Raw genomic sequence first — 25,491 nt, forward strand, 5'->3', positions numbered from 1 at the left:
TTTAGTGCCCTGCTCCCTTCCCCTCTAACCGTGCCATCCCGGACAAGGGACGGGAAGCTCCACGCAGACCTGGGGCAAGACCCATTCCTGGCCCACCTTCCGGTGTGCCGTGGCACGGTTCAATCTCATTGTGGGCTGAGCAGCCGGACTATCTCTCAGCCGGCTCCGAGGGGTCTTGACCAATGACGTGCAGCTGAGCTTTGCCCGCGCAAAATGCACAATTCCTCCTGTGCCCGGCCCCACCCATTGCCTCTCGGCCATCCCAGTTGAATCGCTGTGTCTTCATATCAAGGAACCGCACCGATCCATCTCATCACAGAGCCCCCTGCTCCCTTCTCTTTGAACCCGAACTTCACTCTTCAAATCACCATGGCGGACGCCGGCGAAGACACCACGCACGTTCAGGAGCCTCTTGACCTTGTCAAGCTCCTGCTCGATGAAGTGGTTTTCGTCAAACTTAGAGGTGACCGTGAGCTTAAGGGCAGGCTTCATGTGAGTTGTGATGCGTGTCTCGGAGCTGACTGAGGTATACTAATCTGTATCACAGGCATACGACAGCCATTGCAACCTTGTTCTGGGTGAGGTCGAGGAGACCATCTACGTAGTGGATGAGGATGAAGAAGATGAGGAAGTGAAGGTGAGAAGACTCGATGAGCTTGATGTCTCATCAAATCCTGACAGCATACCGCAGACCATCAGCAGAAAGTCGGAAATGCTCTTCGTTCGTGGTAAGTTGCATCACATCGTAGGAACTAGTCAAAAGTCTAACCAGTTCGCAGGTGACAGCGTGGTTCTCATCTCGCCTCAAACGTCCTCATAACCATTGGGGGATCACGCATCAACCATCGCCGCGAAGGGGCATTGGTTTTGAGTCAACACCAAGTACACCCGAGCCGACGACAACACCTCACCGCTCGCAACGCGTTTTGACGTCTCTTGTCGCGACACCGGAGAGGAAAAGATGTAACTCTTCATACGACTATCATCAATGCGGTCTCTCTCCATATACCCTCATCCCGAGACCACGTTAGCACCCCTGGGCCTGTTGCAGAATCTACTCCACTACAGCCTGGGACAACTTGCGTATTGGTACGATGGTGCAGCCAGGGCCACTCGGCCGCTTCATTATCATGGCTGAGGAACAGCTGGGCAAACTTACCAATTACAACCATACACTCAATCTCGTCGTTTGCAGTTCAAATAGACATTCCTAGCAATGGAGCACGCTTTAGCGCACCCTGCTTCATGTTTTTCTACTCCATTCAACTGGGTTTTCGAAAGCTCCAGATGTGCTATTCCGAACAATTTGATGACTCTTTCTTGCTCCTGGTTGGCAGCAGTTGACCAGGTCAGGCAAGAGGCGCAGCAACCAGGGTACAGCTGCAAATCAACTCACAAGCAAGCAATTGAGTGCCTGAGTCACACAAACTTCCACTTCCGTTTGCCGCAACCTTTGTGGTGAGTGTATCCAGCCATGCGGGTCGCCATGGCTGAAGAGCGATAGAACAGCCATTCTGTGATTTTCTTCCAGATACTTCAGTCAAGACACAATCCGGGGCTCCGCATTCTGCAATGACCTTACTACGTACCTTAGTACTGTAGGTAAATCCACAACCACCATCCAGGCGTCACCACAGCAAAGGTCGATACTGGCCCGTGCAACAGCTCTTATCGATAAGCCCCGCCGAGTTACTCATGATGTCAACGCTGCTTTAGACTCGCCCGTCTCTGAATTCCAACCACGCCTACCATGCCTAATGCTCTATGTATATGTAAAGATCTGGGTACGATGCCGTATCCTGGGCGAGGCCAAACCAAATGGTTCAGCTCAATGCTCAGCAGGTCAGAACTTGTCCTAATTCGGGATCCTCGTATGATAGGCGCTAGTTGCGAGGGCTGTTGCATACGTAGTATAACATAGACACATTTCAGGAAACTGGCAGGGGATAAATGGCCCCAGAATAAGCGGCGGAAAAGTAAAGCAGCGGGGTATTCTGTCACCCGGGCGTGGTGTGGAGGTGAAAGTGGCCTCGACTGTCACTGCGGCACTGCCTGCCGTTAGACTTCGCCGCTCCGAGTCAATCGATGACTCCTTTCACTGTCCCGTCGCGACGCCAACTTTGTCGGAACTAAGATTCGCCCCTCCCTCTATATAGTCTTGACACGCTGCATTGCACTCCCATCGATCAATTCCATCAGACATCTTTTACAACCCCATTGTACTGCTTTTGACACGTATCAATGATCCTTAGGATACGAATATAACTGCTCCCATCACCCCACCATGACGAGCAAGAACATAAAGTCGTTACCGCATGAGAAGCGTAAGGGCGAAGCTGTATGAATATCCCACAGAGTTGGAATGCCTCTTCGCCCTGACCGTCACTAACCACTTTCCTCTAGGCTCTTAGCGACTTTGCCGAGTACGTCGAGAAGCAGCAAGCGTTACGATACCCAAGCGCAAAACCGACCGACACTTCCAAGGTTACTGAAGTCCCCGAACATCAGCATGCCGAACTCGACGAGCTCTTCGACAACCTAGATCTAGCCGAGCCTACCCCTAGCGCCCGGCTGAAAGACCTTCTGCTGGGCACCGATGACGACACACTTCAGAAGTTGGAGGGCGTGCTCCAGGAAAGGATAGCTGAGGGCCACGGGGAGGCCGTGTTCGAGCTTGGTTTCGAGAACAACGGCGAGTCGATGGCACTATCAATAGAGCAATGGAACGCTGCATACACCAGATTGAAAGAGGCGGCCAAGAGGATACGAGCCGACTGCCAGACGCTCATCACCAAAAACGTCGGTGGCGATGTCGAGGCCCCGAGCGCTCAGTCTGGCAAAGACAGCCATTGCAGTGGCAAGATCATGATTCGCCAGACGCCAGCAACAGTAGAGGATGTTATTGAGACCCGAATAGCTGTGGTTGGCAACGGTATGTGCCCTCTGCGTCTGTCAATGATCTGCGCGGTGGGCGAGCTTGTCTCTTCGCAGTATCAGTACGGCAGTAGAATTAGGCTAATCTGTACACCACAGTCGACGCTGGAAAAAGTTCTCTTCTGGGAGTCCTGGTCAAGGGTGACCTCGACGATGGCAGAGGACGCGCACGAGTGAACCTCTTCCGCCATAAGCACGAGATCGAGACGGGCAGAACCAGCTCCGTCGGCATGGAGATCCTGGGTTTCGACACTGTTGGAGAGGTTGTCGTCTCTGACACTCCTGGGCGTAGGCACCCCTTTGGCATTTTTCGTCGTTAGAATGACTCACTAACGATCACCAGGAAAATTGTCGTGGGAAGAGATTGGAAAACGCAGCGCCAAGGTCATTACCTTTACTGACTTGGCAGGTCACGAAAAGTACCTGCGAACGACCGTGTTTGGTCTGCTGTCGAGCAGCCCCAACTACTGTTTGCTGATGGTTGCGGCCAACAATGGCCTGGTTGGCATGAGCAAAGAGCACTTGGGCATTGCCCTGGCACTCAACGTCCCGGTGATGGTCGTCATTACCAAGATTGACATCTGCCCGCCTCAGATTCTCGAGCAGACCATCAGCCAGATTACCAAGATCCTGAAGAGTCCGGGAGCGCGAAAGATCCCCATCTTCATCAAGGACCGTGAGGAGTGCATAAACACGGCCACCCAGTTCATCAGCCAGAGGATATGCCCCGTCTTCCAAGTTTCCAACGTCACGGGCGAGAACCTCGACTTGGTCCGGACATTCCTGAACATCTTGCCGCACCACGGACGCTACGATTCCGAGGCACCCTTTGAATTCCACATCAACGACACGTTTTCGGTTCCTTTTGTCGGCACAGTTGTCTCTGGAATTATCAAGGCCGGTGTGATCCATGCCGGTGACAACGTGCTCATCGGTCCCGACTCCTTGGGGCAGTTCACGTCCACCAGCATTCGTTCCATCGAACGCAAGCGATTGGGGGTGCCAGCTGCTTCTGCGGGTCAGTCCGCGTCCTTCGCCTTGAAGAAAGTCCGGCGTAAGGATGTCAGGAAAGGCATGGTTGTTCTGCCCAAGCTCGAGGGACAGCCAGCTCCCAAGGTCCACAGAGAATTCATAGCAGAAGGTGAGTCACATCGAACAAGTATTCAATCGAACGCTCAAGCTGATACGTCTCTAGTCTTGATTCTCTCTCACGCGACCACCATCAAGACAAAGTACCAGGCCATGCTCCATGTTGGGCCAGTCTCGCAGACGTGCGCGATAATCGATGTCGACCGTCCGTATATTCGGACTGGCGACAGAGCGACAGTGGCGTTCCGGTTCGTCCAGCGCCCCGAGTACCTCGCCCCTGGTGATCGTTTATTGTTCCGAGAGGGCAGGACCAAAGGCTTGGGGATAGTCAAGTCGGTTGGCTACGACCCCAGCAAGCCGCTATATCCTCATGGTGACTCTGCAGCGGGCGAAGATGGCGCAACGAAAGCCAAGGATGAGGAGAATGGCGACAAGACCGCCAACAGCCAGGAAGTCAAGGTCGGAGCGTAAGGAACTTGCACTTGGTATTTGTATAATTGGGCGTTGAGCGGCGATTTGATTTTTGTGATCAATTAGCATTGGGTTTGAGCGATACCAAGATGTACACTTCTAGGAGGCACGCTTTTGCGTGTCTTGTTCATTCATTCAATCATCATTTACATTTGCTTTCCCACCCAGTCTCAACGCTCAGTGTTTCCAAGTTTTGGTACGCACCCTAGTGAAATGCCATCCGCGATCATCTCAACTCACAGCCCAAGATGATTCACCAATATGACGGGACATCACAACAGCCCGCACTGATCGGCCATCATCCTCGGAAACGCAACCAGCCTTACCTCCCACCTCCCCCGCCACCTCGCCTCCAAATACTCGCAAATCGCCCTCGTCTCCAGCACGGCGCGCTTCCACATCCACCAGTGCTTCCGATCACACACCCGCGCGAACCAGTACGCCAGCAGCAGCATCGCCCGCTCGTCTTTCTCCTCGAGCAGCCGCCGGAACCGCGGGTCCAGCTTGCTGATGAAGCCCATGAAGGGCTTGATCAGCTCGATCGAGTCCGGGTCCGCTGTCACTGCGGGCGGTACGCGCCAGCAGACGACGAGGGAGGCGGCGGCTGTGAAGTACGGGTTCGCGTGGGTTGGGTCCTGGATGAGGTCGAAGAGGTCTGCGAAGCCTTCCGGTAGGGGAGGACTCCATGCGTCCGTCGTCTTTCCTTTCTCCTCGGGTCCATCATCGATGGTGCTACAGCAGGGTGCCTCGACGGGCTTCATCAAGTGAGCATACAACTCGCTCGCCGCATCCGCAAACACGCCCCTCGGCGCGCGTAGCGTATCCGTCATCTTCCACACCTGCTTCTTCCCGTCGCCTAGCTTGAGCCAGTCGAGGTCCGAGGGGCACCCCTGCCTCAGCGGCCAGGCGTCGCGGGGCGCGGCGAGGGAGGCGACGTTGGCAAAGGCGGCGACGCTGATGAAGGCCGCCGCGAGCCAGAGGGCGTCGCGCTCGCTGGGGAGGATGGGGTTGGAGAGCTTGCGGTGGAGGAGGGAGACGCCGCGGTACCAGTGGTAGGCTAGGGCTGTTTGGGTTGCCTGGGAGGGCGGGGTGTTGGAGGGCGTGAGGAGGGTTAGGTCGTGGAGGTGGGTCATTGCTATTACTGTGTGCATTACCACGGGGTGCTTGCGTGTTTGTTAGTCTACGATGGACTCGGAAGAGTGTTGGGCGAAGGGAAGGGTTCAGGGGCTTACGCAGAATGCGATGGGGAGGGTCTTTTTCTCGTAGATTGTTCTACTCTTTGCGGAGCCGAGGCTCAGGACTGTCCTCTTCTGGAAGCGTTCGAGGAGGCGGACGTCTGTTGGAGTCAACTGATACGCCGCGTCTGGGCTTTCCATGGATCCGGTTTGTGGTAACGGCGGGGGGACGTAACGGGGCGGGAGGGGGGCCCGAGCAGGCGGAGCGGGATCAGCTCTCGGTTGAGGAGGTGTGGGAGTAGTTGAAGCAGACGAGAGGTCAACACTAAACGCCACTTCCACAGAGAGGGCCGTCGCCGCGGACGTGGGGGCGTAGGAGCATGTCACGCCGTACGAGACGCATTTCACGCATCGGGGTTTAGTCTCGTCGCACTATTTTTACTGTTAGACACTGTAGACTGGAAACATAAAGCGAGAGCTGGAGGGTCATCCTAGACCCCTAGTTACGGGACCTGGCAGAAACTTATCTCTGGGGCCCGATGATGGTTGCACGAAGAATGATAGGGCTACACTCGATGACATGATCAGGAGTGCGCAATCCTTAGATATGATACGTACTTTCACCCGCCGCAACTTGCAGTTTCCACACCCCTTTCTAGACTTCTTATGAGCCCTGCGCTTGCGCACGTCATCGCCCGGGGATGTTTCCAGAGAAGACATATCGATAGCCCGGCAAGCCTAGCTGAGAGGTGATCTGTGATGATCTGATCCAGTACACGGATTGGATTGGCTCGGCCGGCGTCCTGCAGCTCCACGATAATCAAGGGACCAGACGCGGCCTAGATGGTCTAACGAGGTCGGGGCAGGTTCACCATGGACATAGGGAGTGATGCTTGGCTGACAGCAGATACGAACGGAGGAAACAGAGCCGCAGGAACAAAAACAAAATATGCGTCAGCATAGCGCGCCCTTTTTGATCCTCCCGGAGTTTACAAGGCCCACTCCTCCGGAAACCCCTCCGGTCATGAGGCGCTCATTCAACCCGCGATCGACGTCGAGCTACCCCGGTCGCCTCCGGGTCGGATCCATAGGCTTATGCCGTCTAGAGTGTGTATGGTTGGTTGATCTCCGACACAGGTGGGTTCAAAAGATGGGTCTAACCTCTGCTCGTATTTGGGGAAGACTGCGCTAACCTCGTTTCGTATCGAGAGAAGCACCCCGCATCAGGAGGATGATGGACGTGGAAGTCGGGACGGAGAGTAGATGTTGAAAAGTATGCAACTTGATGCTTTACTTGAGTGGCTCACATATCAAAGAAACTGAATTCGGCTATCGTTCATGATATGTTTGACTGGATCGCAATCCGCGAAAAGGGAGAATGCTCGCGAATGCTTTGCTTCGAGCTTGGTGTTCGTCGTTGGAAAGTCTTCAGCAACATTGAATCTCAAGATACTTCCATTGATTAAAGTGATTCGATGGAGGACTATTTCCATTGGAGCAGTGGTCAAGATAGTATATGATTAATTATCATTTCGTTCATTGCTTCATAGAGCACGGGTATATATATTCGAAGATAAGTCCACATCCTCACCCCATCAACCAACAACACTCACAATCACGCCTTCTCCTCCTCAACATCAATCCCAAACCTATCAACACCTCTATCCCGCCACCACCCAATCCCAAATCTCATCGCACCACCAAACACCCCAGCCCGACCGAGCTCCCCGTCACTCCTCCACTCCGCCCCCTCCGGAACGACCCTTCTCGTCGCCATCTCGCTCCCGGCAAGCATCGTCCCCGTCCCAGCAATCGAGCACGGATCGTGAGGCAGCACCCCGTTGACGTCGATCAGCAACCTCGACACGACGATACACAGCGCCATGACGCCCAGCATCGCCTGTAGAGCAATCTTGGGCCCAGCGTTCTGGTGTAGTCGTCGCGCGCTCTGCGATACCACGAGGCCTTGGTATGTCGGCAGCCGGTTCGACCCGCTGCTGCTCGTCGCGTTGCGCATGTTGGCCGCGATGGCTTGCGCAATGTACGTCTTGTATAGGCCGTTCGAGGCCTCAATCAGATTTTGCGAGTTCTTCTCGCCGGCTAGCTCCTCGATCGGCCGCCCGTTCCTACCCGTGACGAGCGCTCGCGTAAAAGGATCGACGAGAGACTCGAAACCAGTCATGTTGCTGCCGTTTGGTCCTTGAATCGTCACGTTCCGAGCCGATGTCGAAAAATCCAAAAAGAATTTGTTGAGGGAGAACTCAAAGGACGTCGTGTCTGACTTTGGGGCACGTAGGAGCTCAATCGTCGACTCGTCCACCACCGGCGGCGACGTCCTGCTGAGTGTCATATCCGGAGCATTGAACGTGACGTTGGCTTCGACCTCCTGAATTTTCTGATGGCACACGATTGTCGCCAGGTCGCTCTCGACGTCAAAGTTGGTCCTCGTTGTGTTCCTATACTTTTCCTTCCGGGGGGTGGCCCTCGCGGTGCCAAACGTTACGGCTACCGTAGGACAGCCCATACCTCCGATATCATAGTCGGTCGTCGGCCAGCCATTTCCAGCTGATGGGCTCGTATCGATTGCACCGTCACCATAGACGAGACTCGAGTTTCCCAAGCCCCAAATCATAATGGAGGCTTTTCCAAGATATACCGGGGACCCCGAGCTTGGGATCTGAAAGTATTGCATCCACGTCTTGGAGGTCGTGTTTGATGGCCTGCGTCCGCACATCCAGGGAAGGGTGGTATTTATGGCGAGTAGGGCAGTCCGGTTGTTGACGCTCACCGAAGTGCCCATGCCACCGAGACGAACCTCCATGGTACTTCTGTCGAACAGTACCGGCTGAACTTCCCGTTGCTCGGCAGGTATGACGGAGCAACTCAAGTTGCCACGGATCCCCGTCATCTTGGCCGACAGCGGAACCTGGCCATTAGCGACGGCCTGATTGCTGAGACCCATGGGTTTGATCTCGTTGAAGACCAAATCACCAGACGTCCATTTTGGATCTGGCAGGTTGACGTACTCGATCAACGATGTGATTGCGGTCGCTTGGTTATCTTCGGCCCAGAGAGTGGTCTGGTCAAGCCGGAATGCGTCCATCTGCTGCAGGGCAACGCCTTCAACCTGCTGCACGGCCAAGACGCTGTAAAGACCCGAAACAACAATGGTGAGGAATCCAGCCATGATGTTAGCCATAAGAATGACAGTGACGCCGAAATGCCGCGAGCGAATAGACTCCCATATGGCGTGAGGAGCCATCCTGCCGACGAGATTCATAAATACGGAGCGGCTGGCAATGGCGTCCCGCTTCTTGAGCGCGGCAAATGGCGCAAATATGGCAGCCATCGCCTCGAAGCTCGAGTACATACCAGCCAAGGAGATGGCCACGGCGGCAGGTACGTACGTCGCCAAGACTGTCGAAGTCTTCGTGCCCACCTCCATGAACCCATCTCGGTTGTCTGAAATGCGCTGTATGATTTCCAACGCTGCAATAGCCGCCAGAGGTAAAAAGACACTGACTACCAGGAACCATGGAGCTCCGGCCAAGGGGCGCCACCAAGAAATTGGCTGGTATTCCTTCGGCACTGCGGTACGTGAGGGTTCCATCTGACCATGGCTAGGCTCAATGGTGTATGTGGTCTCTGGCCCAGGTCGCAGAGACCCTTTGAACAGAAACCCGGATAACGTTTCCCGAATGAGACTTCTGCGTGATGACCCCAGGCCAGTGAACAGCTTGTTCAAATCCGGACTCGCCGCCAGTATTGTGACATTCGCCGCGATCGATCCTGGCTCTCGCGGTGCGACGTTTTGAGGCCGGAGGAAGATCATAGCAATGCTTATGAGAGTCAGGATTCCCAAAAAGGAACACATCAACGCTGTCGAAAGGCCCTTGACATGCAGGCGGTTCTCCAGGTACGTGATGGAACCCTGTGTCGTCGTATTAGAAGGCTTTAGGGACGTCTGAGACAAAACCTGAGCGCCTATTCCCTTGAAGACCTCAGATGCCGTGGAGATTAGAAGGTCCGTGTCCATGAAAGATCCTATTGTGGACAAACCGCGCTTCATTTTCATCATGAGGAAGAAGGTAGGGACGGATGTCGATAAGACAAAGTCTACACCGCCATCACCAATCTTGGTCTGTTCCGCAGAGTTACTGACAGCAAGACCCAAATAGCCGTTCGGGAAGCCGGCAATGCTGCTATTCGCGTTCGTGTCTTGGATGGCGCTCTGCAAAGCGACCTCTGACTTGGCACCGGCAAGGGTAGTCGATTTGACTTCATAGTTGCTCATAGTGTAGTCATACTTGCACATTACTGCCACAATCTTTTCCATGTAGATGTACGCGGGGCCGTTTCGCCTCGTGTCCATGGGAGAAAACCTCATGTCCGCTACGGTAAAAAGCATACGATGCGGAAGGCTGGTATTGGTCAGTTGTTCGGTGGTGTACTTGGTCAGAGGAGGGTTCAGCGGTGCGCTCCAGTCCACCCCGTTATTGCAAGTGTAGTCCTGGTACCATGCTTGGTAGTTCTGCATAGCATTTCGCTTCGCGTAGATGTTGTGATCTGGGCCGGCGGCCACAATGGCGCGGGTGATGTTGCACTCCGGCGTGGTGATGTTGGCGACCCAGAAGGCTCCGTTGATGCTGAACCAAGGCAGCGAAGTCATGGTCGCGTTCTGTATGGGAAGAGTCTCGCAGCTGAACCCAATCTTGGCACCTGGTGTTGTGGCGGTAAAATTCGCATCAGGACGACCGTTGCCCATCGCGTTGAGCTGAGGAATGACCATGTCTTCTGACGTGCCAGACGGGTAAGGCAGATTTTGGAAGTTGATGGCGTAGTACACCTGTGCAGGACCTGGACCCATGTCTAGAATATCGAATCCACCAGCGTCGAAGCTTGTCGTCATCACAATATCGACGTTGTTACTTGTAACTTCCGTCGGCTCGAGGATGAGTAGGCCAGTGGAAAATACGGTCTATTGGCGTCAGTATTCTCCCCTCCGTCTTTCCCGCTTTCTCTAGTTGGCAACTTACGGTGAGGAGAATCAGGGCCCAGCCAGCGATACTGCCAACGACGGCCCAATGGCGATTCTTGATTGCTTTCCAGAAACTGGTCGTCACCAGTGGTGAGACGTAGTCTAGAAGAAGCGTCTTATGCACATCGGAAGGACCACTGCGCAGTTCCTTCCACGGCATGAGGATCTTATTGGCGTAGTCTACCTGTCGCCACAAAGCAGCTACGATGACGAGAACTTGGTAACGATGTCATGTCAGTGTTTGATGCAAGTTGATTGTCTGTAGACCTCAATACTGACCAGCTGTAGGTCCATACTTCCAGCCATAATGATTGACTTCTTGCTGCGTGCTCAATCCATGATTCTGTACGGAGAAGTGGTAGAGTAGAGCCGTCGTGAGAAGCATGGCGACAAAACACACCGCAAACGTGACGAGAACCGTCTTTCTCAGCCACACAGGGTTCCACATGCGAGGCCGGGACTCCTCGGACCATTGCGATGGAGTTGGGCTCTTGCTATAGCCAAACTCGGATACGTGCGGGCTGTTCTTGTTCTGCGAAATCACAGACGCCAGACCATGTTCCGGGGATAAGTAGTGATCGCCGTCGTGTCTGTGGTGATCGCTGAAATCGACAGGCTCATCCAAAAACGCCCTGTTCTCGTCCAAGGCCGGGTGGTCGCGGTGTCGGAGGCTATTTTCGTGACCCCGGAGCCCTCTCTCCTGCTCATCGTCATCATCCTGCGCCCCAACAACTTCGTACTGCGCCGAAGCAACGGGTTTTCGGTGGATGCTCCTCGGCTGGGCTACGAAGAGGTCGCGGGTCGATGCGATGGGACCGGGCATGATGGGCGACGACGCTGGCCAGCGTTTAAAGGCATGGTAGCTTCAAGAACGTTAAAAAATATGTGAGTCCACAGAAGGAGGAGGCATGTAGTCTGCTTTATTGGATTTAAGGTCGTGTAAGGTAGGAATAGGAGGCTGACAGCGTCTCTAGGATCAAGGATGTCGGGCTCGGGTAGGCAACGAGATCCAACTCAAAAAACCATCAATCAGAGTTGAATTGGTCCAACAGTGGCGGTCGACGAGTGCCAGGGCTGCTGCTTGGGCTGGCGCCATTCCCGTCGGGAGCTCGACAAGCCATGTCCACAGGGGGATTGCTTATGTGGTACCGAACCAATGGCAGCTCGCGCCACTGTGATCATTGCAGGTCGAGGTCGATCTAATTAAAGGCAGCTCGTCTTACTTTTCCATTTGAGCCCGTTAGATTTGGCGATAGAGCACTAGTACACGTTGGTGTCTCGTTCCTGTGGCTCTGTGATGCGACATGGCTGAACCGGGCAGGTACCAGGGTATCACTCACCCCGCTCGAGCGTCGACACAGAATGCTGCTGCCTAAGCCTCTTGCATGACGCGATGAAGCCTCATCGTGAATTCCTAGGAATCCCAATCTCTCAATAGCATAGGCCTCTCACCTTCCGAGGCTGGCGACAAGAAAAATGAATAAATGAGGTGGCGAGCTGCGGTAAAAACAAGGTTGAGGCACAGTACTCCGTAACTTAAGGTACAATAAGGAAGTAGATGTGGCCGCGATGTGCATCAGTGCGCTCTCCACGATGCCCAGTTCCCCGGGTTTGCTAGTCTCAACCTGAATGAGCCACCTGTGGCGCAGCATGGGGCGTCTAATCTCATTATTCATGATTGTGAGGTTTCACCAAGAGCGGCATACAAGGCGTTCCTGTGAGTTTGTTTTTGTTCCCAGTCACAGATGAGTCGAGAGGAAGATGTATTTCCCGGTTGCGAGATCTCCACTACGGTGGTGCCGTTAGAACAGTGTGTGCTCTGACCAAAGCTAGAGAATAAGCGGCGTAGTATCATTTCGTTCATCTGAAGCAGTTGAGGGAGACAGTACATGAGGAGCTTCATGCGAGCCAGGAGAGGATGACAATTATAAGTATGAAGTCGAGGGAGGAGGGCTTTATCAGCATTTAAACTTGGCTGGAAGCCATTTGTTTCTTGCTTCGATGCTCCCAGTACTATTTTAAGAGTTATCCGTTGTGGGGGGAAGCCGTTCACTGCTTCCGTTACGTGGTCGCGTGTCGGAATAAGTATTGGTCCACTTCCGTAAATGAATCAAGTCGTCAGCAAGACTTGCGGTCCGTACTAGCGAAGACGCGATATTGCTCTAGACTTCTAGAGGTCTTGTTGATGACGAAGAGGTCATTAATGAGAAACGCAGTGAATGACAACATTCGGACGAACATGTCTATGGATGAGTGAGCGCGGTTGACCTACAATAGTAAGCCTATGGATTGAGGATGAGTCTCTTGAGTGAGCCGCAATTGTTGCTGGTCGGCCTTTCAAATCACAGCTCTCACTGGTAGTAGATCAACCAAGTAGCCAACCAATGAACATCAGATCATCTCAGAGTTCATGAGACCGACGTCGGACAGAGTTCGTGAAGTCTCTGTAGGCAGGAAAAGCTTGACAGTGACTGGATGAACGAGGAGCACTGAGTGAGTCTGAGTGAATGCAGAGTGAGGAAACGGTTGGCCGGGAACACCCCAGACTTCCTTCTCAGCTGTGAGCCAGTGACTTTTGTTGGACGAATCACAGGCGCCAATGGCCTCCCCCAAGATGCCCCCGGGCGGGCACAACCGACGAGTCTGTGGCCCTTCCCCCACTGTAAGGTACTCCGTACTGCGTACCTACCTGGCCACAAATGGCCCTGTGCATTTTTGGGCGGGCAGGCGGCAGGCCACAGCTGGAAGGGCCTCCCCCCAGATGCAACACAGGCCAATCACAGACCCACAAGGGGTTAGCTGCACCTTGACTTCAAACGCCAAAAGTGTTTCGTTCTTCTCCCTCCCGCCAACACTCCACCACTCCTTCACCACTTACTCCTTCGTAACCGCAGACTGACTGGTTCACAAACTCCAAGGATTCATCAAGGAGCCCCTGCTTCTTTGCAAGACTTTGCAGTCTCTGCAGCCTCCGTTGGCGTCCCAAATGCTGCAACCTGTCAGATGTCGCCCTGGCGTTTGTGCCTTTGCACGGAACTGCGGCTGCGCAGGGGTTGCCCCGTTCACCACATACCTTAGCTACGGAGAACTCCCATGATCCATCGAGAGACATGCCATCAGTCCAGCTCGTTGGCTGCGAATCAACAAGTATGACGGACATTTTGCTTGACGTCTTTCCCGAAGAAGGGAAGACTGAAAGAAAGACAAGGGTCTTCTTGACGAATAGAGCACTAGAGCCTGAAGGACGCAGTCGACTAGTGTCTTCCCGTTCTCTCAACTATTTTCCGACCTCATCACTCGCCGTCCTCATATCTGAGCGAGCTGCTCATCTTCATGTTCATCCAGTCTTCTTCAACCCGTTGTCTACCTTTGTCTCCGGACTCCTTATCTTGTTGCGCCCACTTCTCCATCAAGGCCACCTGCATTCCTTGCGTCCCCGAACACTCGGCTCCGCGTCTCTCTTCTGTCTGACCTGGGAACTCAAAGTCCAGGGCCACAGCAGCGTGTTTGGGTGTCATTGAGAAGCGGACAGCAGCAACTCTGTTTCACAAAACCTCGGATCGCCCAACCTCAAGATCAGCAGTGTTTGATCGCACCTCCTTGCCCTCACGCTTCACCCTCACCCTCGCCCTCCTTCTCCTGCGGATACTCTCCCTTCCTCTGTTCGCACCGTCCCTTCTCCCTACCTTGAGGTATATTACCTTGCCGTATTCCCAGTCCCAGCCGGACCGACGCCGACACAGACGCAACTGCCCGTCGCCTAGTGTCACCGACGCCCAAGTGGTTCCATCAGCCAACTCCTTGACTTACAGCTTCCGACCCTCCAACCAGCGACGTCTTCACATTCGGACAAACACCATCCGTCCAGACTGCATGCCACTTTGAAGGCGAGAAAACGGATAGACAGACGAACGAAGCTTCACCCTCCAACAACGCAAAGGCGGTTCCTGAACCTTTCTGCCTCTCTATTTCCTCCCATCTTGCCCGACTTGGTCCGTCCTAAAGTCTGCTCGTCTGCTAGTGCAACCCTTCTTCGCTACGGTGAATCACGATCGGCAACCTCGCCGTCAATAATCCCTCCGATCAGTCATCCCTTTGGATCCCTTCTCTTCAAACGGTCCATTTCTCTGCCCATCCTCTACCCATGTGGTAGAAAAGAGAGGCTCTCCTAAACCCTGTCTGACCGGCGCATGGTCCATGCCGGCTAATACAAGAAACACGCTTCATCACCAACGACTCTCTTAGTCTCAAGCCGCCCCAATCACCAGATCTCGACTATACACCAAAGCGGCCTGCTGGCATTGACGAGCTCGCCCAAAAGAGAGCGCACTCCCGCGACCTTCACACCATCGTCATCTGTAAGCACTTCCTCAGCAGCAGCTTCACAGTCAGACAACACCAAAACCTTCAAATCAACGCCCCAGGATACCCAACCGTTTGGTCGTCTAAGCTCTGGACCCTGCCGGCCCTGCGACCCGCATTGACGTGGTTCTCCCAGCCGATCGTGCCGTCATCCCCAGCAGCCTCTGTCTGACACGCAAGACGTTTCGGCCCTCTGGCCTTCACTGCCCGCCGCCCGAACTGCCACGCTTCTGTCATTCCATCCCCAAAAGTCAAGCGCCTCCCAGCCAAATCCTGGTCTGTCAAGTTCAGTTGGCCACCGTCTTTCTGGCCGCTTCGTCACTGTCCTGTCGACGACGACTCGACCATCTGCCACGAAACATTTACAACCAATATACGAAGAGAATCTCACAATCAACAACGCCCGAGTGGGAAAATCACCTCAAACACATCCAACGGCGGCTACGCCACGCCAGAACGCGATCTCATTCACAGACGACGGACGAAAAACACCCGAAATGAGGAGGCCGATATTCGAATGCCCTCAGCGGCGCTTGGTCGAGCTCTTAGTCTTGGCGTCAGCGGCAACAGCAGCAACAATCAGCGTCGGAAGCACATCACTCAGCCTGTCTAATTTCCAGCTGATTACAGAGCTCTCCGTTCCGCTGGGTTGTCTCTTGTCATACAACAACCCCATCGAAGGATGCGAAGCCACCGACTTCGGTAGCACGGGAACGTGCTCCCAGAAATGCAGAAATGGCCTGACTCGCATGCAAAGTAATCTCCAGGACGTTTGTCAGTCTGTTCAGGTACAGGTCAACACGATACTTGGCCAAGCTCTGTCCGGAAACTTGGTAAACTTGCTCTGCGGCGCACTCAACCAACAGACGTCATCGGCAGTGCAGACGATATCCACCACAACGATAATCATTCTGCCTTCAACAACCGCTATTGCTCCTCCTCCACCTCCGCCTCCGCCGGCTACGACGTCTGTCGCTCCACCGCCGCCGCCACCAACAACATCATTATCAACATCAACGCCTATTATACTGCCGCCGTCGAGCCAGGCGCCTCTGCCTCCGGCAACCACAGCGATACCGCCAGTATCTAGCCAGGCACCCCCTATCATACCTCCCACCACTATTGTCACTTCAACGACAACGACTGAGAACCAGGACTCACCTCAAAGCACCTCTTCAGCCCCGGTGAACCCTCTTGATGCTTTGCTCATGAACGGCGGTATGGACAGCAAACCAAGAGGTGGTATCGCGTGGGGCCTACCAGTCCTTGCCGTTATCATGTATGGAATTATTTGAGTGTTGGGTTCGAAGTATCTGGATTTCGAATGCTGAAGCGAAAACGCCTGAAGAGACCAACTACTAATGTGTAAGATTATTATTTCTTTTGTCGGGAGATTACAGCTGGGAAAAGTAAGGAGGGAGACAGCCCGACGCATCAAAGTGCCCCCAGAAAGTGGCTGGAGTTGCGGAAAGAGGGCGAAGAACGCCAAGTATGACGATTGCGTGGATTATGACCTTTCACGGCGCATCAAGATACCTTCATTAAGATACGGACATTGTAACACTAGATACCACATAGCATGGTTTGAGCAGATAGAGACAGCCAAGCCTGGAGACGAAATTGGAGAAGCAAGATGAATTGCCTACAACTCTCTGGTTCCGCAGGAATCTGAAATGTGCCTATAGTGACTATTGGATAGCCGACAGACGCCGCATCCGCAATCATGTTGTCTTTCCTCCCCCGCCTCTTTGAGCCTCCATTACGCAGATGTCATGCAAGGCCCCCCCGACGCAAGGATCTTCCCCCAATGCGCTCCCCCGGTCCGGGGCGCGGCGCAGCCGGCTGGGACCCCAGCGGGCCCACCCCGGTCTGCCACGCATGAACCAAGCTTCTTCGGATACGGCCGCTCGAGTCTCTGGACCAGTCACCTCTCGCGCCGCTACAGAGAAGTTCATGCGGCGGGGTTTCGACGGTACCAGAGACTGGGTGTAGGCCTTTCGAGTTGAGCTGTTTGTCAAGTCAAGGAAGGGGGGAGGGGGGAGGGGGGCTAGAACGCGTTAAGGCTGATGATTGATTGATGACGGAGGAGGGGTTCAATCAAGGTCCGGTCTTGGTGGTTTTGAGGCTTGGGGATCCTGGTCTTGGCCGGCGAAGGGGTGCAGATTAATCCGGTAGAACTCTGGAGGAAGTAGCCAGGCGGGTGTAGGTTGTCAACCGCACCTGCCTTATAACTATTCATCTGATGATTCTTCCCCGTCACCTCAGTGAGTGAATACAGGCAGGAAGGAAGCCCATATTGACCCCCTCAAGTCCAATCCCGTCACCAACGGCAGCAGGCGCCTCACAGGCTTGCGAGGTCAGGTCAAAGCTGCCGTTTGGCGGGATGGTTACGGGCGAGCTTCCTGTTCAGCTGGCTTAGCCTACACCAGGAGGGTCGAGGTTCGAGTCCCAGCATGTGCACCAAGAGATGTAGCCCCCGTTCGCCACCGGGGGGGTGAACTCTTTTGTTTTTTTGGTTCACTTCTGGGGATTGGCTGTGGGGTGCTTTTGGATGGCCTCATGCGTGGGATTTTTATTGAGCGAAGCGCCCGTGTATGAGGTACGATTCCACAGCGAAGCTCATTTCCGTGATAAACTTTGAGGTCTCTATTTTCAATACCAGCCTATTATTCGCCCCTTTACCCTCATCCCCGTGTGGCTATTAGCCGATATTATTGTATAGCTATTAGTTAATAGTTAAACATCGGGTAATATTGACCTTAGCTTCGCGTTCCCTTTCTCCAGGGTTTGCCGCTGGAGAAAGGGCATCTTGTATACGATATTTGGCGGGTTGGTTTGTTCTGTGGTTGGAAGTCGGGCGGAGGGTATGGTCTGGACGGATGCCGTTGGTCGGCGGGCTTGATCGGAGCGGGGTGGGGTCGTATCCGGAAGTTGCGGACGACTGCCGGCTCGGAGCCCGGAAATCACGGGGACGGTCACTATTGTAATTGGGGTCTGATTTGAGGTTTCGGCTCGTATTGAAATGGAGGCAAATTCAAGTAAGTCTATCATCGCAGACATAAAAGAAAACAAAGGAGTGGATAAGAACCAGAGCTCCTAGGCTGGGGAAACAGGCCGGCTTGTGCCCTCAATCTCTGATCTTTCTTCGTCTTCCAAAGTGTCCTCGCTCCCCATACCTTGGCTATCCATGTCTTGGTCATCCACGTCTCGGTCAACCACGTCTCGGTCAACCACGTCTCGGTCATCCACGTCTCGGTCATCCACGTCTCGGTCATCCACGTCTGGACTATCCCCGTCTTGAAAGCCCACGTCTGGCTTGTTCATGTCTTGTCTGTTAATTTCTTCGTTGCCAAATTCTTCATTAACCACTTCGTCTTTACTGCTCACAAACTTGAAGTCATCGTCGTCCAAAATCCCAACAGTGAAATGCATCGTTCGATCCGACTCCCTTCGAAACCATCCCATGCGAAAGCTCAGAGATGAAAGCCTGTCGTAAAGGTCTTCCTTCGATAACTTATGAGAGTCTTCAGGGACATGCTTCTCGAAATTCGAAGAGTCCAGAAGAGCAGCCATCATCGCGATGCTGCTGAACCCATCAGGGGCTAGGCCTTTGACATCCATATCGAGCAATCCCCTCCGCCAAGTCGTGAATCGTCGTAAGGCCGATGAAATCAGCATGAAAACATGGACTATTCCAACAATACTCAGAATTCCCACGAGAAGATACGTCGATGTTGGGTTTTGAAAGAGTCGCTTAGCGTTATTGTTGATGAGGACTGCGTTCAGTAGCTCTAATTCCTCGGATGGCATTTCCTCTACACCAAGTCGATTTTCGAGGTTGAGAAGCTGTGCGCTTAGAAGAGCGCGATCGTAGTTCAATGCTTCTACGATGTCCCAACTCTGCTCTAAATCACTGAAAGCTTCCAAGGAAACCTTTCCATAAGGCGGAAGCAGGATGTTGAAGGCTTGAGACAATGTAGCCAGCGCTATTTCCACATTGGGGAAAGCGCTACCGTACGCATACGCCGCTCCATCATCATCAGGGTCAAGAAGGGGCACAAGAAGCGAAGGTTCCCATGGAACTAAAGTCGAGCGATTGGGTCGTGGAGGATTGTTGTGGTTTATGACGAGCTTGCCGTGAGTAGAGATCATGTCGGCAGATACCATGACCTTTGCCCATGAGTACTGACACTGCCAGGCTTGCAGCAAACTGAAATCAGATTTCTCGGTGTCGAAAACTCCCCAAAAATAGACTTGAGTTATCGAAGGAGCATAAACTATGGCGTCGTCGTCACTGGAGGACTCTACGCCACAAGTTGAGTACTCATCCAGCCCGAACCCCAGAGTTTGGGTATAGACAACGCGTGGCTCTCCATGATTTTCAGAAGACGGCCAGAAATTCAAGGTACATCTCATGATATCGGACGTTCCATTAGAGCAGGTGACTGGTATGCGCACGTCGAACTGTACATCCCGGCCAACCGTTGTGTTAGTGATGCTGAGCGCCTGGCTGTGGTTATTACAGCTCGCCATCAGTGTCGCTGCCGGTAGGTACATTTCGATATGGGTGCCTTCGGCCATTCGATCCAGTCCAGCGATTGAAGGTGGCAGATTGCCGATGCTAGGGAACGCAAGATGACCAAATGTGTTCTTAGGGTATGTGAGGTTCTTTCCTTTCTGTAACAACAGGTTTCCTACAGATACTCGGTTGTCCCAATAATGCTGTGCTCCAGACTTTAATGGTCTGTTACCGAACAGACTCTGCTGTTCGAGTTTGAATTCGACGCGTTCTTGAATATACTCGGCTGTGAACAGGGTCGAGGCGATGGTTGTTAGAAAAGCACAGAGACTTGCCAAGAACTGTGATAGCGAGATGAACCAAGCCTTCCGCCGAGTCGCTGAATATAGAGCCCGTGGCCCAAGCATGTCCAAGAGCGTAATATCCAGTTGCTGCGAAGAACAAGGTCCCTTGGAGAGGATGTGAAGGGCGAGTAAGCCTCTCAGCGATGAGTTGAATGATGCCGTATATAGTGCAACACCAAGCACGATCAGGGTCGGTAGCGAAGTCCAGAGCAATTGATTGACATCCTTTATGGAAAGCAGCCCAATATTCGCATTTGATAACTTCGAGGTGTACAGAACAGTTGCGATAATAACGATAACGACAAGACTAAAAGCCGTCTGCACCAATTTTCTCAACGTGACTGGTACAGAGCCGCTTTGATAGTGCCAAGAATCTGTGTGATTTTGGTCGAAGTATGTCTTCTGGTCGATGAGATGCCGGTGTGCCTGGAAGAAAATCATGCTCCCGAGAACTGTTGCTGGATCTCTGTTCCGTACCATTGTACAATGATTATATCGAATGAAGACGAAGATGTTGATCGACGCGATAAGAGCGAAGACCATCATCATGGAGTATCCAATCCAGCCCAAAACTTTCATTTTCACAACTTGCTTGCGTTCATGACCCATGGTCTCCGCGCTCTCGTTGTGACGGAGACGGTAGTGACCAGCTATGGGACCAAGCTTTCTGGTCAGGCCAATCATAGAATCGTACAGCACATCTGTTGTGTTCAGAATACCAGTCCGGCCGTCTGTAGCTTCGTCTTGAAGATGTGCCCATACTCCAGCCGGCCCGTACCCGAAATCACCTTCCTCTGGTGAGTAAGGAGAGAAACTGCCACTAGGTTCAAACGTGATAGGCATGGAGATATCCAGCATAGTCCAGATGGCAACGTCAAGTGGCGTCTGAGACTGGCCTTCCAATCTCCTAAGCTCAGTGCTGATTCCGTTGTCCACAACTTCAACCCTCGAAGTCCAGGCAGTTGGAGAGCAAATAACAGCTGCAAGTGCAACAACCTTGATATTTTGCTCTGACCCATTTTGTCGAGACGGCAATTCTAGCGTACCAGTCGCGAATACGTAATGCGGATTTTCTCGAGGAAGACTCCAACACGGCCGATCATCACCCAGCGGAGTGCAGAGGTTCCAGATAATCCCTTCTTCAGTTTCCGAGAGCTCGATCGGTACGTCAGGGCACCCCTCAAAGTTGAGGATAAGGCCAAGGCGCATGCGATCGGTCGCTTGCTTGACCTCGAAGCTTTCGAGCTTCAGGCAGTGCATATCTGTGAAAAAGCCATCTATGCGGACCGTAATGGGCGCATTCGGACTGCCTCTCGGAACAAAGAGTTGAAAGGCTGCGTCGCCAGTGAGACCAAATGGATAGCTCAAGTTATAGTCTTTGATGGCTTGGGCGGTATAGTAAGTATTGAAGCTTCTATGATCCGATAGAGTCCCATTCTCAGATCCGAAGTCATCGTCGGTCGCCCGGAGAACGCCCGGCCTGAAAGCGTCTAGAACTTGCACAGGAGTTGTTGACCCTGAAACCTTAGCCTGTCCAGGATGGAGCAAACCTGGCATTAGGACTATCTGGATCTTGAGAAGGAGAGATACTAGTGCTGTCGAAAACACTAGGAAATGCTTCCGACGGAGTGAGTGGTAGAGGAGAACCGGTGTCATCATTGACGTATAGTCAAGGTCGTCGCCATTACCACCGTCGTGCTCCTCCTGGCGTAGAATAATCCAGGGCATGTATCTTTGAGACTGAAGCTCAACTCTGGTCCAGAGGCCCGCCACAAGGGTAAGCACTACACGGCAAAGACGTCAGACTTCAAGGGTCAATCATGTTGGAATCGATGGCACAAGTTGCTTACCAGCGGTCGGACCAAATTTCCACCAAAATGTTAATGTGGACCCAGTCCTGAACAATCCATCGTTCTTATGGGAATAGCATAACATGATGAGGAGGGCGACGGCAGCACATGAGAAGAGCCCTGCAAAAGTGGCGAGAACGAAAGGACGCAGCCAGGTCGGGCGCCAGGTCGGGACTTCATCCACATGCGCCTTCTCCTCTATTGCAATGTCCAATGCAGCCGGCCTTCCCAGGTACTCTAGCGAAGCCAAAACGGAAGGATTCCTTTGAGGCGAGGAGGTGCTCAGGTCTTCCATGAGTCTGTCGTGCTCCAAAAGTCCTTCTTCTCTCAAGTGCTGCCGGTCAGGATCAGTTGGACTGTCACCTAACCTTAATGTTCCCCTTCCGTTTGTTTCGGCATCTTGGTTCTCGGTTGAATACATGTATCGGGCACAATCTTCGTCTATTTCCGTGATAGGCTCGTATTCTTGAAAACTCCTCCCATCCTTGGGCAAGTTTTGCGCTTCACTGCTGCAAGACATCGTCAACTGTGGGTGTACGTTGATGAGAATGTAAAGTTGTCTTCTTAGCCTTTCATTCAACTGAAATAGTCAAGTCTTATATAGGCAACTTGATTAAAGGACTAGGTACACACATATGAGTGCAGCAGGCCGATTAAGGCGGACAGTGCTACATGACATGAGGCTGAGTTGGCCTCAAATTTCGGTTCCATGTACTTAATCGACGTCCTGCTTAAACTGGAAGTTACACCTTCGAGATTACAAGTAAAACATTGAGAGGTCTTGTACGACATAGCCCTTACACCAAAGCTGTTTGCTCCTACGCACAACTGAGTTGGCATGTTCTTCCAGGCAACTCATCCCAAGTCCCACTCACGTGAGGGTAATCACTGAGGGCATGTTGTTCTGATCATAGGCGATAGAAATTTGCCTCGCTTACTCTATCCATGAGAATAGAACTACACTAAGTAGTTCGAATTAGTCATGGTCACTGTTCATCGATGGGTATCAAGAAGCTGTGAACTTTCCATACACGGGAAAGGCGTTGTACGACTGACTTGCCGACAGTTGTTGAAGTCCTTGACAAGTTTTCAAGAATGAAATTCATTAGTTCAGATCGGAAGCCATTGACTGACTGCCATTGGTATGGAAAGCGACCCATCCAGCTGCATGAGTCCATGAAGTTCGTCATCCCCGATAGGAAAGGAGGGTGGCGCGGTAGTAGGCTGGAACTGTTCCCATCGTCAAGCGCGCGGGACTTGCATCCGTGTAAGCAAGCACAAGCGCACAAGTCACCTGCGAGACTCCGCTTGTAAGCAAGTTGTGTATCCCGGACTCCCGTTTTGGCTGTGCGTTCGTACGGAGTACGAATGCCTATGAGGTACTCCGCACTCCGTACTCACTAACAGAAGGGATCGGCCGCCCGATGTAGGGGTCCCCAAATGTCGTCGACTGGGCACACTAAGGTCTATGAAGACGGTTTCTCTACAGAGTGAGAAGTTAAATCTTTGAGAAGCTCGTAAGATCAAAGATACCTTCTGAGGAAAGGCGGCAGATGGCCTTCAATCTATGACACCGGATCGGGCGATGAAGTCGACTTCCTTCATCATCGTCAATAGCACCCAAGTTCCTCCGAAGCGAGAAGTTTCCTTAGAACTACGGAAAGTCAGGCTGAATAGCCGGTTGGACGTGTTTTGAGGCTACAACTACAAACACTTCTCTTAAGCAAATGCTAGTAGGCTTCGAGGGCTTGGCGTAGGCACACGCTTGGAACATTACGAGTCGCCGACTTCATATCTGCGATGATGCCCCGGCCTCTCACTCCGGCGAGAACATAGGCATACATTCCACTTCTGACTCGCCGAACTGTCAGAAACGGGGCTGCTGAAGAGGTCCGAAGAGGGTCTACTTTGGCCCACAGTAAGCCGAATATTAACACCCATGTCCCATCGTATCGCAGCACTCTTCAACCCCACGGATCCCATCAAGGTCTTCGCGTAACTGGCAATCTTGTCATAATTAGAACGCTTTCGCATAGCCATGGTTCAATTCTTCAAAATATCAGTTTCTGCAACCTAGTTATGTCCAGTCTTTCTTTTGCGAGTCTCTGTCTCATTCAGTCGCGACCCTCAATGCTGCATAGGGCAATGGAACTCGGGACTCTGCGAATGTGTCTGCCGAGAGGCATATCAGATTTCAGATTCAAGGGTCCTCAGAGCCTGGGCTGTCAGCTTCACCGCTCGAGCTGACATCTCATGATTCTCAAGATGGAAAACCTCGTGTTAAGCTCCGCTAAGTGTTGATACCCCCTTGTCCTGGAGTGGGCCAACTCAGCTCACAGCCTCAGAGTGATAGTTGAGGATTTTCGTGATGCTTATGCCTGGTTCTTCCCTCAGCTTCGTCGCTATTGCAGGGTTGTTCCGAGACCCATTCTAGGCAACTTCCTCGAGCTAGATGGACGCTGTATTGAAAGGAGATACAGCTCGTGGTGACCTCGAATATTGCTTTCTCTAGTCGCATATAAGTCCCCTTAAACCGCCACTCAGTATGATCTTCCCTCATTACCATCACCATCCATCCAACGCACAGTCCACCACAAGAACCTCATCCAGTCCAACCTTCAAGCATCCACACAACCTCTCTCCTCCTCAATCTTCAGATCAACCCCACACGACCACCACAAAATGAAGTTCACAACCTCAACCGCCCTCCTCACCCTAGCCACCATCGCTCCTCTAGCCTCAGCCTCCACCTGCAGCCACTCACAAAACCGCTGGACCATTACCGCCAGCGGTGTCGACGACGTCCCCGGAAAGTGCGGCGGCCTCTGGGATAACCTCAAGCGTTTTGGCGCCTGTGCCGTCAGCGGTCCCAGCTGCGGCGGCAGCAGTGGAAACCTCGCCTGGGCTTTCACCACAGGTGTTGGATGTAATGCCGGCATGGTTGAGTCTACCTGGTGGCAAGCCACAAAGAACCAGTTTGGTAGCATTTCTTGCCCTTAGAACGTCATTTATAGACGGGTGGGTTGGGAGATGCCAGGATGTCGCAAGATGTTGAAGGTGCACTCGATTGTCAAGTATATTTCTGGCTGGAAGCTCGTCATGGTGAAGATCCGGCTCTTACTATATAGTTGCTATGCGTGATTAAGGATTCGATGTCGTGGTTATTGGTTTTTGTCAGATATAACGACTAATTTTCTTCAACTTCTCATGGTGAATCCTGCCGATTCACAAGTGATCTCACAAAGGCTCCGAGATCTGAACCATGCGTTGATATTCAAGACTATTGGAGCTTCTTCAGACTAAATACTAACTTCAAACTACTTGCTAACTTCAGAATACGTTCTATCTCTGAGGTTCCGAATGGATCCTCTACTACTCAAGTGATACGGACTGCCTATCACTAGCAAGCCCTAGAGATCATTCTATCGCAGCCGGCGTCATCGTCGATAACGAAGACGGCTATAGTAGCAAATCACGCCTCATCCCAAGAGGTTCACCGGCTCCCATGCCGAGCAGGAGCTACAAGGCCCCCAATGTGGACCGTCTCCCCCAGGACAATCCGCTTTCCGGCATTGTGTCAAGGTACGGCCCTCTTCGAATTCGTTCCTGGTACCGCACTTGCAACAAGTCCACCAGCACCGTCTTTTCAGATTCCACCGGTGGTTACTGTTCCAAAAGACTGGTATCCTGATCTTTTGGAGTTTTGCCA

The 25,491-nt window shown here is 52.8% G+C and overlaps 6 protein-coding genes across 6 annotated transcripts; 3 read left to right on the forward strand and 3 right to left on the reverse strand.

Moving 5' to 3' along the window:
* The first annotated feature begins 265 nt into the window (after positions 1–265).
* Positions 266–1,243, forward strand: HER10_EVM0009553 (putative LSM domain-containing protein). The gene is made up of 4 exons (XM_035479038.1): positions 266–492; positions 548–637; positions 692–728; positions 780–1,243. Exons 1-4 carry the CDS (start codon positions 370–372, stop codon positions 818–820), a joined length of 291 nt encoding a protein of 96 aa, XP_035328350.1. The 5' UTR covers positions 266–369; the 3' UTR covers positions 821–1,243.
* A 1,041-nt stretch (positions 1,244–2,284) lies between these two features.
* Positions 2,285–4,494, forward strand: HER10_EVM0008725 (elongation factor Tu GTP binding domain-containing protein; the record flags this gene model as incomplete). The annotated part of the gene is made up of 5 exons (XM_035478235.1): positions 2,285–2,338; positions 2,404–2,932; positions 3,034–3,222; positions 3,278–4,075; positions 4,130–4,494. The coding sequence occupies 5 exons, from the start codon at positions 2,285–2,287 to the stop codon at positions 4,492–4,494; spliced, it is 1,935 nt and encodes a 644-aa protein (XP_035328283.1).
* Positions 4,495–4,766: 272 nt separating this feature from the next.
* On the reverse strand, positions 4,767–6,665 carry HER10_EVM0002474 (uncharacterized protein; the record flags this gene model as incomplete). The annotated part of the gene is made up of 3 exons (XM_035472183.1): positions 6,288–6,665; positions 5,727–6,101; positions 4,767–5,657 (listed from the first exon to the last, which is right to left on the reverse strand). The coding sequence occupies exons 1-3, from the start codon at positions 6,387–6,389 to the stop codon at positions 4,767–4,769; spliced, it is 1,368 nt and encodes a 455-aa protein (XP_035327691.1). The 5' UTR covers positions 6,390–6,665.
* Positions 6,666–7,284: 619 nt separating this feature from the next.
* Positions 7,285–12,086, reverse strand: HER10_EVM0005288 (uncharacterized protein; the record flags this gene model as incomplete). The annotated part of the gene is made up of 3 exons (XM_035474910.1): positions 10,987–12,086; positions 10,706–10,923; positions 7,285–10,647 (listed from the first exon to the last, which is right to left on the reverse strand). The coding sequence occupies exons 1-3, from the start codon at positions 11,528–11,530 to the stop codon at positions 7,285–7,287; spliced, it is 4,125 nt and encodes a 1,374-aa protein (XP_035327979.1). The 5' UTR covers positions 11,531–12,086.
* A 6,079-nt stretch (positions 12,087–18,165) lies between these two features.
* Positions 18,166–22,203, reverse strand: HER10_EVM0004249 (uncharacterized protein; the record flags this gene model as incomplete). The annotated part of the gene is made up of 2 exons (XM_035473901.1): positions 18,166–21,716; positions 21,783–22,203. The coding sequence occupies 2 exons, from the start codon at positions 22,201–22,203 to the stop codon at positions 18,166–18,168; spliced, it is 3,972 nt and encodes a 1,323-aa protein (XP_035327874.1).
* Positions 22,204–24,464: 2,261 nt separating this feature from the next.
* Positions 24,465–24,782, forward strand: HER10_EVM0004968 (uncharacterized protein; the record flags this gene model as incomplete). The annotated part of the gene is made up of 1 exon (XM_035474594.1): positions 24,465–24,782. The coding sequence occupies one exon, from the start codon at positions 24,465–24,467 to the stop codon at positions 24,780–24,782; it is 318 nt and encodes a 105-aa protein (XP_035327948.1).
* Between the last annotated feature and the right edge of the window lie 709 nt (positions 24,783–25,491).

The sequence above is a fragment of the Colletotrichum scovillei genome (genome assembly GCF_011075155.1).
Source record: "Colletotrichum scovillei strain TJNH1 chromosome Unknown Contig00010, whole genome shotgun sequence".
NCBI classification, from domain to species: domain Eukaryota; kingdom Fungi; phylum Ascomycota; class Sordariomycetes; order Glomerellales; family Glomerellaceae; genus Colletotrichum; species Colletotrichum scovillei.